This window comes from Trachurus trachurus (genome assembly GCF_905171665.1).
Source record: "Trachurus trachurus genome assembly, chromosome: 20".
NCBI classification, from domain to species: domain Eukaryota; kingdom Metazoa; phylum Chordata; class Actinopteri; order Carangiformes; family Carangidae; genus Trachurus; species Trachurus trachurus.
The window spans coordinates 14,020,583-14,034,078 of NC_139911.1; the positions used below are offsets into that span (position 1 = coordinate 14,020,583).

General features: G+C 44.0%; 1 protein-coding gene across 1 annotated transcript in view; it reads left to right on the forward strand.

Moving 5' to 3' along the window:
• Window positions 1-13,496, forward strand: part of LOC311003510 (sodium/hydrogen exchanger 9-like) — a gene marked incomplete at both ends in the record, with an annotated part of 56,878 nt that overhangs the window by 13,456 nt on the left and 29,926 nt on the right. Inside the window, 5 exons of the mRNA XM_083995278.1 lie at window positions 1,674-1,779; window positions 4,233-4,371; window positions 5,263-5,368; window positions 8,353-8,441; window positions 9,744-9,857. Coding sequence (XP_083851404.1) covers window positions 1,674-1,779; window positions 4,233-4,371; window positions 5,263-5,368; window positions 8,353-8,441; window positions 9,744-9,857 — 554 coding nt within the window. The remainder of the gene's footprint in view (window positions 1-1,673; window positions 1,780-4,232; window positions 4,372-5,262; window positions 5,369-8,352; window positions 8,442-9,743; window positions 9,858-13,496) is intronic.

The following is a 13,496-nucleotide window of genomic DNA, read 5'->3' on the forward strand; positions in this document are numbered from 1 at the left end:
CGTGGCCAGGGTGAAGGGGGGCATGGGGGGTTGGGTTGGTCAGTTGGTGGGTCGAGGAGTAAGAGCATGGGCTTGGATACTGGTGAAACATGGAAGTGTAGCTGTCGTTACAGGTGGCAGGCCAATGTGTGTGAGGATCATGAATGAAAAGGCAATGTGAATATTTGCCTTGTAAGTCGTGTGCACCCCTACATTTTCTGGTTGTGCTCCTAAAATTTTCTCAATAAATTGAAGAAAACCATATTTTTGTGGTGTTCCCTAGAGGCCTGAATACCAGGACTTTTCAGTATTTGTGTCTTTGTTTTGACAAAACAGTGAGAGATAGACAAGGAAACATCTTGTATGCGCTCTACTAGACCCCACCTTCTCCTTAAGGTGGACAGGTGATAACCATGGTTATTATTAACTATGTTTACAGTGCTTCAGACTAATTTTTGTGTCTTAAAATTGTAGCAGGAAGCAGGAAATGATCCGTTTTTTCGGGTAATAATTCAACGTTTTTGACTGTGCCTTTGCTCTCTTATACATCCTCCAAACAGAGAACAGTATGTAGTTTCACTGTGCACTGCACTCCACATGTCCAAATACACACACACCATCACAACTCCCTTGTCTGTGTAAACTTCTGTGTCCACTCCAAGTCATTATGCAAGAGGCACCTGAGTGAGAAGCTGAAATATGTATGGGGGAATTGTTTGCCTTGCTGAGCAGCAGTGAGTAAATGTTACATTATTTAAAGCATGGAGCTGTCTGCCTGTTGTATCCCCCCTCTTCTCCAATAGACTGTAATTGGCTCTGTTTTAATCAGCTGCAGTATCTTAGCTCTAATCTCCTCCTGTTTTTCCACCGTCGTTCTCTCGACATTCCCCAAATCCTGGTTGCTGTTTCTCTCCGTAGTAGGAAAGCCCCGAGCTAATAAACACTCCCACATACATTCATGCTTGGTGAACATGAACATGATATGAAGCAGGAACACCTGCGGCACTAACAATAAGGAAAATTGCAACAGCCGGAAACTATCAGCATCCAGATGTGTACAAATCACATCAAACAATCCATTCATTTACTTCTTTGCTCAGATGGTTTTCAGTATCTGCCCTTGTTGCCGCTGCCAGCAAATCACAGATTGACATGTAATTACAACAGTAGGTGTGAGCGTGATTTTCAGACACAGGAAATGTACTGTGTAAAATACACACTCCCACACTTAGACCACTATTTAATGTCAAATATTACAAGTCTTTGTCAGTATATTAAATAAGCATATCCCTCTGTGAGTGTATACGATGACTGTACAGTTCAGTCATGCAATCAATACCGAACACGGTGCAGCAAAGCAATCTGTTCTGTTTCCTGTTTAAAGATAAATATTGTCTTTTCCCAAGCAACATGTATTGTCTTTAGCTGGGGCCCAAACAAGTCTTTGCTTGGTTTAGTAACTCTGGCGGTTCCACATGTCACAATCCCCGTTCCACCCCTGTCAGTGTGCTGACATTTTCTGTCAGCTCTCATTGTTACAGTGTAACATTAAATCCCCTGCTTTCTCCTGTTAGTAGCAGCAGAGGTTCTTTTTTTTTCCCACACCAGCTTTCAGTGTGATTAGCACAGAGGTTGTTGTTCTGTCGGAAACCTCAAACAGTAGTAGGCTAACTTGTGTGTTTTTTTGTGTATAGTTTCAGTGCTCGGCCTGCTGTCCAATCTGCATGTGGCCCCAGATCTCCACACCCTGCTGTTTGGCGAGAGCGTCCTGAACGACGCCGTGGCCATCGTCCTGACACAGTGAGTATTTCCCCCTTCAGGATTTCGCCTCTGCCGCCCCCCCTCTGAATGTAATACACTTCTAGGTGCAATTTGTGTGGGAGCTCACTCTTTTTCCAGTTGACATTATGGAGGTGGATGTGTGGGGGAGGGAAGGCTGGATGGAAGCTGCCAGCTTTAAGGAAAGGGTGTGAATGGCAAAACAGCATGAGTGCCTCAGATGCTATGCAGTGGACTGCGTAAGAGAGTTGCCCCTGGCGCTGTCAGCATCTCATTAAGGTACTCAGTTGCCAGAGTGGAGGCACACACACTCCCAGCAAACACAGCTACTCTCAAATTTGGACAAAATGCGGCATAAAATCATTGAAAGCTCAATGATGCGTGCCCTGTCCGTGTATTTCACTCGCTTCTTTCTTTTCTCTTCACTTTTTCCACTTTCTCTAGCTAGCGTTTGTCCTGCTCACACACACACACACTGCAGTCACTGTCTGCTCTATTTACACAATGCTAGCGAACAAAGCCAGTGAAGTAGACATTGCCAACAGATGGCAAGATGGGGAGCAGAGAGAGGGATGGAGATGGAGAGAGTAGAAGACTCACGTAGGTTTGCATCCGTGTGCAGGGAGGCTGACGGATGCATGAATGAATGAATGAATGAATGAATGAATGAATGAATGAATGAATGAATGAATGAATGAAGGAAGGTGGAAAGGAGATGACAGGGATCAGGTTTGTGTCCATATTTGTGCTTTCGATTCACACTGACTGACACATCACATGTACAGTACCTGCACACTCTGACATCTCCTTCTCCAATTGCACAAATGGGCCCAGACAGGCAGGCAGATGGAGAGAAGAGGGGAAGGGCGGGTGCGTGGAGAAGGCTGTGTGTTCACACCGTGGCTGCTATCTCTGTGTACATTGAAGCACAGAGGGAGGGGAGGGAAGGAGGGGAAGGAGCAGGAGCGTCTTCCCAGACAAACAGTCAGATAGTGCTGTGTTTGTTCCTGGAGTGGCGTGACCGGCCTTCGTGCCATCGCCCGTCACTTGACTGGCTCACTGGCCCTGCCGGTCGCCCTGGCCCCGCACACAAAGCCGGCCCTTATTAGCGAGCCACGCGGGGTCCTGGCACTGGAATTTTAACAAGCTCTCGGAGCAGCTCAACCTTACGCTGATGTGCCCTCTCACAGGCTCTAACCTTCCTGCTCCAGCAGCCCCGAAACCCAGCCACCATTCAACCAGGTCCCTGCGTTGACATCTTGAGAATTCAGACTGGGGGGGGATCAGCACCAGCAAGACGACGTGGACGTGAAGATACAGTTTCCATCCAGAGTGTCACACAGAACAAAGTGACTAGTGGCCAAATGTAATGTGCTAACACAACTGGAGTCTTTATTTTCGTGGAGGGGATAATAGATTTTCCCTTTTTTTTTTCAGCACGCTGAGCTCATTAGCAACAGCGTGATTGATTCTTCCCCTTTTGCTGTGGAGATTAAAGCATGTTGCGGCGCGTTGCTAGCTCATTTCAACCTGACAGCATGAAAAGCGGAGATGCATTATGGGTTCATTTGTCAACGGTTTGGTGGACTTGTTTTATGACACTGTGGGGATCTCCTGCACGTTAGCTGGATTATAACGACCTTCTGCGTTAAACCGGCTACAGGAAGCTGTGCCGGTTCACACGGTGGAAGCGTAAAAAACGGCACCAGACGCCCTCCGTCACATTTTTACTGACTTGAGGGTCTGACTTTAATTTAAAGCAGCCAAAGTCCCAAAGCGAGTACATGGGAGGGTCTGTGGTGGGGTTGAGAAATACTGTCATTCCACAAAGGCAGCCAGCTCCATCAGCCACTCGCATGGCTGCCTGCCTCTGCTTGCTTCACCTCGGGCCCTCTTTCTCTCTCTCTCTCCTTCCCAATTTCTCTCTCCCTCTCCTCATTGCGAGGCCTCTTTTTGCACTCATTGACTGCCATGTGGAAGTCCCCCTTCCCCCCACAAAGTAAATATTTATAGCACTGTGAAAAGCACAATGCTGCTGTCTTTGTGAACATCAGTATCATTTCCCCTGTTTCCCTCTTAACTACCCGGAGACGTCTCAGAGGCGAATAACTCAGGATGGATTGTTTTTCAGGAAAGGATTTAACTTCTGAAGAAGGCCATGTATTCTTAGGAATGACTCCAATAAATTGCACTTAAAGGCTTTGCTCAGCATAATAAGCATGTGAATTTATGCTCACCGCTTCAGACTGGTTTACACCAAGGAGCTAGTGGGCCGTATTTCTGATGACAGCATTTCTCTCAGAGCCATAAACAATGTTGTGTCTTTAATGTTTCAGTGTCAGTAACACTCATATTCACTGCTGTTGTAATTGTCCTATTGGCTGCTGCTGCTTCTTCTTTTTTCTTTTTTTTAACATTGAAATTTGTCCCTCTTTCACTTCAGTGTGTGGTGTTATATTTTTTTTTTCCTCTAGTGCCATCAACACCTACGTTCAGACCGGGGCGGGACACGCCTTCAACCCCCCTGCCTTTCTCCATTCTGTTGGTTATTTTCTGGGAGTGCTTGCCGGCTCCCTCCTCTTGGGTTTCATATTCACAGTCATAACAGCCCTCATATCCTTTCATCCCCTCCCATCTCTGCCGCTGCACCCCAAAGTCAATTATCACCTCACCATCCGCTGCAATCTATCCACTTCCTCAACTTGGTAATTGCCTCTCTAACAAATCCCCACTGTACCACCTTTATCAACAAAAGCAATGCGGCTGAGTCTCAAATGCTCCTGCGACATTAATGGTCGCAGAGAGCTCGTCAATCAAGCCAATGGGCTCTGATGAAGTTTCGACTCGCGCTGTTGTCCAGCATTTCTCTCTGATCTTGCAGTAATTAGACTTTAGGATGAAAAATGAGGATGTGTCATGAGAGGTTTGGGGCAGAGCTCAGCTCTTATTTACAGTGACTAATCTCCGGGCGCGGGCAAAACACAAAGTGAGCATTTATTAGATTTAACTGATGCCAACTATAGCAACATCCAGATCTTGGGTGCTGTCTTCCTCAAACAGCAGTTTTGTGAAGAGATTCAGTTTGACACGCAGTTGCTCAGTTATCTTTTAATTACTTACCATACCTGTCCTCGCTGATTACAGAGGGAAAGGATCGGATTTAGAAATGCGTCTTCATTCTTGCGAGCAGAGTGTTTAGGTGGGTTGGGAATACAGAGCAGAAGACATCATATTTACAATATCTATAGCTGATCATCTTCACTATCACAAATGAAGGGCACCTAGTCCTGTGTTGTTTTTATTATATAGATAGGAGGAGAAGAGAACTTACAGAGAGGATGTCATTAAGACCCAGTGGGTTACTCTGCCTACTCTGCAGTTGCTTTCGGTTCGCCGTACTGCAGTGCATCTCTGTCTGCAGGCGAGCACACGTTAGACTGATGCAAAGTGTTTAAAAAAAGACTGTATGATTATCTTCTTGTGTATCTTTAACTCTCTTCCCACCTCACCAAATTCACTCGGCTGCACGAGAGCCCGCTGATAGAAACATCTGTCGTCTTCCTGCTGTCCTGGAGCAGTTTTCTCTCAGCTGAGGCCAGCGGACTTTCAGGTGAGTGCTATTGCTTATATGTAATTCGTGTGTGTGTGTGTGTGGGTCTGTGTGTGTTTGTGGGTGGCCATGCTGGTGCTCTAGCTGGCTGGGAGGTCAGACAGAATACAAATCCTGTTAGTTGAACCGCTGCCCTTTCCCCCCCTCAGGCGTTCCTTCTGAACTGCGTGAACTGACTCGCTTGCTGCTCCTCAACATCAGCGACACAAGCAGCTGTTTGATTGGCAAGCTCTCTGCTGCTTTCAAGGCATCTGTGACCACTTGCATTCTCAGTTATCCAGACATGACCGGCTCTTAAAGAAGAGAAAATATTCTCACACTACATACCTTACCCTCTGAGAGTCCTTCCTTGCCAATATAGCAAGTCAATAATGTATAGATAAGAAAATATTAGGCCAATCTCTTCAATACTGGAAACTGCAGGTACCAATTCCATTCTGGCCCCAACCACCATAACTCATTTTAAAATGGTGTCTGCCCTCCCGTGTCTGAGCATGTTTGCACCTTTAGTTTGGAGATGGCACCACAGATAGCAGCAACCTATAATAGTATTTTTTTGCCCCTAGATGTTTGCTCAGCTCTCCTGGAAAGTCAAGAAGTGCTCAGGTCTCATGTGAAAATGGATACAGCCTGATCTGCTTCACCATCCCTGCCATTGATTTCTTTATCTATCGCCAAGGGCGGGTTTTATTTCTTATAAATACTTATTGTCTTTTTTTCCCCCACTAAATTGATTTGCAATGTTTGAATAACAAGCGGTTCGTGTTGGGAAGAAAACCACGCTCACTTCTCGGAGTAATCCATTCGTTCATCAATCAGACGTAACCTCTGAAATATGCATGTAGTCTACATATGCACAGTTAAGTGTTGTTGTTCCTCCTGCCCCGATTGTGTCAGAGGGATTCCACTCATTCAGCTGATGTTGTCGAGCTTGCTCTTACTTGGCAGCGCTCCCTGTGGCCTGTGGAGGAGGAGAAGACGGTTTTAATGAAATAACTTGACCTTTGTCTATTGGACCCAGATGCCCCGTCTATAAAGTACACCACAGCTGAATGCTGCCCAGTGTGGGAGGCAAACAGCAGCAAAACCTCGGGCAGCGACTCTCGACACAATCTGAAGCAGAGCATCGGGTATTTTTAGCAGAGGTGCAACTTTTCTGTGCCCGTGTTACCGCGGCGGCTTATAGTGGAATACTTCATTTTGACTTAAAACCGCCACTGTTATAAAACCCAATTTTGATGCTGATGTTTGGTCACAGTAATCCAAAGAAAAAAAAAGATTCCTATTGCAATTTTCTACATTCTTAGTCCAAAATTGAACCTGACAAAACTAATCTGTGAAATGCTTTTCTTTTCAAAGACCTATTATGGTCCATGTGGGCTGCAGCAGAGACCCAGAGAGGCCTCCCTGGTATCCTTTGGTAATCGAGGCTCTCTCTGTCTCAGCTAATTGCTGGAGTTTAGTGAGGGCGTGTCTAATGACCCTAAACCTCACAGGGAGCCCTGTTGTCATTAATCTTATGCCCCTCACAACTCCTCATTACGGGATGTATCTCAGCTGTGTTGCCAAATGCCCTGTGTGGAAGAGCCTTTGTGTGGATGGTGGATGATGTGTTACCTCTGTCTGTGTTATGTAAACCAAGGAGGAGGATGTTGCCCTAAACCAAATGGAACCAAAATGAGATCTGCCATACTGGCATGCTCCATTAGACTTTGCTGAACAGTGCTGGAAAGGACATTGTGAGCAGGGATTACTGGAGCTAGCATAATGCAGGTACAGGTCAGCATCCAGGCGGATGGTGAATAGAGAGTAATGGACTGGTTTCACTTAGCAGGCAGAATCACAGGTGCTATATTTTCCTCCGCTGCCATATTTATCACTGCCAGCTCCGTCCCCATCAGTAGTTTCACTTTTTGCCATCATCTGTGATTCTCTCTCAAAGCGAAGAGAAAAAAGAAGTGAAATTGAATTTCTGCAACAAAGCAAGCATGTCCTGTGAGGCTGCGACCCACCTTTCATGCTGTGTGTTTTAGATTCCAGCACTCTGGTCCAGCCAACCTCCTCTGTACAAGCAGGGCCCCTAATCAATCCCTCCACCCTGTTTCCTGTCTCCGTGGAGCTGCCTTTCTTTGCATTTCTTCCCCTGCTGTATTTTGCTTGTCATTTGTTTTTCCTTCGGTTAATTTCTGCTCCTCCGCATCTGGCACAATCTATCACGATGATGTCATTGTTTAGCATTTATTATTTCCAGAAATCCATGTCCCTGGAGTCGAAATGGAAGTTAAGATTTTTGGCCAGAAACACGAAGATGCTTAAGTTGGGTTGGACAGCTCATTTTCATTACGTTGTTTATACAGATGGAATTCACTGGATCCGGGACAATGGGTGGATACGGGGCCGGACTGGTGCGATCATCACACACTTTACGGTCACATACTTTATGGTCAAATGCAGACATAGCTGCGCACAGGAGGATTCAATCGGACCCCTGTGCTTTTTGGAAAATGTTCACATGCATAGTTCTGTGAGACTTCATCTCATATCATTTTCAAACTTTATCTAAAACACGTTTTGTTTGCAGTTGCTCTGATTTTGAAATTCTCCTGCAGCAGTCTGGCATATTCCCTTTTCACAAATAATTTTCCAATGATGGAAAAACCTCCTACAGCTCATTCCCATCATTACAGACCCCCAAGGCTCTGTGTGTTAAGCAGCACACAAATATACATACTCGCATCCTGATTACATAATATGTGCATGTATAAGCGATTTTGCATATTTTGTTCTAATCAGATACAGCACATTGTTTTACTCCCTGCTGTCTATGAAAGTCTCAGCTTTGAATGAGTCTTATCCACAACATACCGATGCTCACATTTACAACTAACATATGTTGTGAATGCTCAACACTTTATTTGCCTTTTGGCTCGTTTCCCTACTGATTTATGTAAATTGAGGTGCATGTTTTTCTTGTCCTTTTTCAGGTATTGTGGCTGTGCTGTTTTGCGGCTTGAGCCAGGCAAGATACACGATTCACAATTTATCCTCAGAGGGCAGGACCAGGACCAAGCAGGTGGGTTTACGGAGGATGATTGCGCCCTATTTCACTGATGTATGTTGTCTGTTTTGAGCAGCATTTTCCAGTCGGCTCACTTTGTGCACATTGCCTTTTGATGCCAATGTTTGTGTCCTGCGTGCTTGTGCAAGCAATCATTAATTGCCATTAGTGGTCTGGTTGTCCAGTGGGTGTCTGTGTGGGAGGTTTGGTCTCCAGCTATCTGCTTAAAAGGCTGAGCACAGATGGAGGCCACTAGGCCAGCCCACTGTCATACTGTACCGGCGAGCTTCACAGAGGAGCAAATAAATCAGAAGTACACACATATACTCATCTACACATTTATTATTCATTATCTGTGCCACAGTGCAGCTAACTGTTTATCACAGAAAAGCCTTTTAAAGGGCGATGCATGCAGCACAGTCGAAGCCTTTCCCTACAAAGTGAATTGGCTATGTAGTAGCCATCGAATGTGTATGGCGCAGTATGTTTACTTGGCAGAATGCCTTTATCTACATTTTTATGATTTATACATGCAGCTGCAGCTCAAAGGGAAAGACAAAGTGATTTAGCGTATGCAGACACTAGTTGAATAGCTAGCAGGAGGAATATTTCTGTCTGTGGCATCTCTTGTCCTTGTGATGTGTGGCTCTTGAGGGAAAAGGTACACTTATTCAATTAGACCAAGGCAAAGCCGGTCCAAGTGATAGAAACAGAAACTAATAAATTATTAACTGAATCATAACATCTTCTCTAATGCTTCCAGATATGACATAAGGGCCTTAATTAATACTTGATACCTTATGTAGAAATACATCCGTTAAGTGTTTCAGATTCTATTTGTATCTGCAGGAAATGACACTCAAGGTCTATAATATGTTCTGTATCATTAGAGGAAGTGTAAGCAGATGAGTTGTATCATTCCTCTACAAAGAAATAGTGTGAGAAAGGAGCAAGCTTTGAGATGACTCCAGTCATTCTTTACAAGCGTATCCAGCAGCATGTTTGAACCAAACATTTTTAGAAATATGATGACAGAGACGTGTCTGCTGCTAAATGCAGCCACATTACGTCCTCCAGCTGTAGACGTTTGCAGTTGCTTGCTACCTCAAAGGATCAGGGAATAACATCAAAACTGGATATGTCGTGTTTGTACAAATCTAAGCCTGTTTACCCATTTCCGATAGGATCTGAGTCCCTCATTTTCACCCCCCCTGCATGCTGACTGACACACACACACACCCCTACACCCTGAACTCCTCCTAATCTTGGATGACCTTCTCTCTCATGATCCTCTCAATCCCTTTTTATAATTTGCAGCTCTTTGAAGTCTTCAACTTCCTCGGGGAGATTTTCATCTTCAGCTACATGGGATATGTATTGTTGATGTTTCCTCACCATGTCTTCAAAGCCCTCTTCATTTCTGGGGCATTTGTATCCTTTTTTGTTACATGATGGAGCATCTTCACTCCCTGCTGTGCAGCCTCAACAACACACTCTGACCACACAAATGGTGCCCTGTTCTGATTTGCTCCGTCTCCTCTACCTTCGGTCATAATTCTTATCTGCCCGGTCATCAGCACTTATTTGACCAGAGTGTTTTCTGCCTCAGCGTTGCTGCAGTGCAGTGATTTCCTCCGTCCCTCTCTTAAATTGTAAAGGTTTGATCTGGAGAGCTCTGCAAATGCCACTCAGCCAGTCTCCAATGATCACCATCTCTGCAGATTAAGATGCTGCAGTGCAGCGTTTGTTCTAAGGAATGCCTATGAAACAGAAATTTAAATAGGCCTTTAATTATTGTTACAGCTGCTTGTTTTCAGTTCTCCAGCAAAGCTCTGTGGAGTAAAGATGTTTGCCTGTTTGAAGTAAGCTTACAGTACTTTAATTTGTAGTGGATTAAGCACTGTATCCCTGTTGAGGTTGAAGATTAAATCTTATTAGCTCTAGAAACTCAATTGAAAGAGGCCCATGTTATTGGTTAGATGGTATTCCCACATTGTTAAAGGGAATTTCTGCTCTAAAATGCTTTTAACATAGGTTAAATGGTTGTCGGTGATGCATTTACTTAGAAAATGTAGTGATTTTTTTTTTCATTTTCCCAGTAACTGACCAGAGAATAGGTATACGAGTTGCTTAATCAATTAGCCAATCGAAAAATTTCTGACAGTGATATTGAAAATCAATTAACAATTTAAGCCTTTATCAATAACAAAGGCAGAGTCATTCTTTTTTTTCCAGCTTCTCAAATGTGATGACTTGCTGCTTTTCTCTGTTTTTATGTGATTTTTAATTCTAAATATTTGAGTTTTGGCTTGTTGGTCAAAGCAAGCAATATGAAAACGTCAGCTCAGGCTCTGAGAGATTGTGCTGAGCATTTTTCCTGTAATTCCTAAAGACAGGTCAATCAATAATACAAAAAACAATTAGTTGAAGCCCTACTTCCAGGGCATCTACAGAGGAGTCTGACATGAGAAATATGCACAGCTATCTAAAGCATCAAAAGTAACTGTCAAGTTTTTTCAAGAGCAAAAGCTTTTCTACAATTTGGACCTATAAAAATCACTGAGGATTCACTGGTTTCTCTTCAGACAGCAGCCTCTCTAGACCAGAATGCAATGCAGTTACAGTACAGTACATGATATGAAAGAGCTTAATGATGCTACTAATAATACTCATTATATGTTCAAGTTACATTATCATAACAGCTGTGTGAGATTCGCAGCTGCTGCTGTGTCTGTCAGCTTTTGCTTTCCGAGGGGAGCGGAGGGCCAGTAATGGACTGCTGCCTACCCACGCTACAATCGTCCTTGCCTGAGAGCTGACATGACCACGGCGTACGCCTGAGGAGAGGCTGTAGTGGCCGCACTCCAAGGAGATGTTCCTTCACAGTCCAGTGCCCAGATGGCCGGCAATTATTATTACAATCCATCTTCCATCATCGGGTCAAAAGAGCCAGGGAAAAAGACTCGGCTGAGCAGATTTGCTCTCCGATGTTCCTTCAGTGGGAAGGTCTGCCAGTGAGACATTTCTGACTTGAGCACTTAGCCTGTTTAGCTTTGTCCTTAATTGTATTTCAATAACAAAAACTAAGACTGGAAAAAAAGAAAGGTTAAGCACATCTACTGGAAGCTGACCCAGATGTACAAACAGGAATAAATGGAGGTCAGAGTCCTCTTGTACAGTGCTAAAAGTGTCTATAAAAATGAAATAACCACAGTAATTCGACCCTGTTAATCGCTCTTTGGTTACGCAGTAGATTTTAATCACTGTAGCTTGCAGCCTTTGCCAGTGACAATGGAGACGGGGCTTTATTGGAAATGAGGCTAAGATGAAAGTGCTTAATTACCTCCATTCAAATAGCCCAGAGGCCTCTGATAAAGAGAAATGACTGCTTTTGGGAGCAGGATATTGCTTTTGAAAATCCATAGGGTGCATGAGATCTAATATTGACTGCAGGGTGTGAGAGAGCTCTGTTTTAGTAATAGCCCTGTCAGAGTAAGGTCCCATGCCTAAGATATTGGTCCCTTTATTATTCCAGGCATCATATTTAGACTTATTGTTTAATAGCTAAAATCCTCTCTCTCCATGAAGCTAAAGCAGGGGTACTTGTCTGAATAGATTATTTTTGTGCACTAAAATTGAAAGAGAGTTTACAAAATGTGTGTGTGTTTTCTTTAAAGGGATAGTTCAACATTTTGGCAAATTGGCCCATTGCCATACTCCCTATAGCAGTAGGTTCGTTACCTTTATTTGTTGGTGTAAGCTACAGTATTTTTAGAACGGCGGAGCAGAGCGGCGAGCTGCTCAGAGCTACGCTAGGCTAGTGGAATTTCTTGGTTTCCCTCATCAAACTCATCAAATACACAATTGAACAACTCCAAAACGCTCTGGTGAACAAGTTGTGACCTGCACATTCACCACGCTATGAGATAATAACAGAACGTTACCAGACAGAGTTGTTTTAGAGGTAAATTCATGCAAAACCTCTGATGTGCGTTGCCTTCAGGGACAGTTTTTCAGCAAGCAGACTCTGTATTTACCTCTAAAACAACTCTGTCTGGTAACGTTCTGTTATTATCTCATAGCGTGGTGAATGTGCAGGTCACAACTTGTCCACCAGAGCGTTTTGGAGTTGTTGGATTGTGTATTTGATGAGTTTGATGAGGGAAACCAAGAAATTCCATGAACCTCCGTAGCATAGCTCTGAGCAGCTCACGGCTCTGCTCCCCCATTCTAAAAATAGTTTACACCGACAAGTAAAGGTAACGAACCTCCTGCTATGACTATAGGGATTATGGCAATGGGCCAATTTGCCAAAATGTTGAACTATCCCTTTAAAGAATAAAAAGCTAGCCTGATCCCCTCCAGCCCTGCTTCATCTGGTCTACGGCCTTCAATTAGGCACCAATAACCAAAACCTACCTCCAGTCTGAGGCTGCTGTCCAGCTCATGTGAGGTTTGCAGAGTTCATACAGAACTACAGTAACTTCTTCTAAAAGTACGACAAAAGGTGCTAAGTGTATCCAGAAGGGCAACTATGTCCCTGATAATTGTACAGATATCCTCTCCCTAACTGCTGCCCAGGACACTTAGCATTCAGTCCCATCCTATGTGAAACATCAAAGTGTGTGTGGAGGGCAGAGACAGCTGGCACAGACTGATTGGCTCTGTGCCTCGGCATGGTGCCACACTGTGTTTGCATCCTAAACAGAAAATATTCCCAGATTTTTTTCCCCCTTCTCCACGTGTGTTCGTGCGTGTGCATTTAAGCGAGTGTATAGTAATATTCATGGCTGCGCTTTTGCTGCCTGATCTCACAAAGAATTTAGACTTTTTTATTTACCCTGGGATTGACCGCCATGTATGAAAAGGATTGAGCTCTCTGGAGTCAGCCAGGGGGGTCTTTTTTTAGAATAAATAAGAACAAAGATCTTACTTTATTAGAACATATTAATCATTTACTTCAACCTTGACCAGTATAGCTAAAGACTTAATCCCAAACTGTTGAAACCAAAACCAAGAATTGGTGGTTTTCATTAAAAAAGGTCTAATTTCCAACAGAACATGCTGACA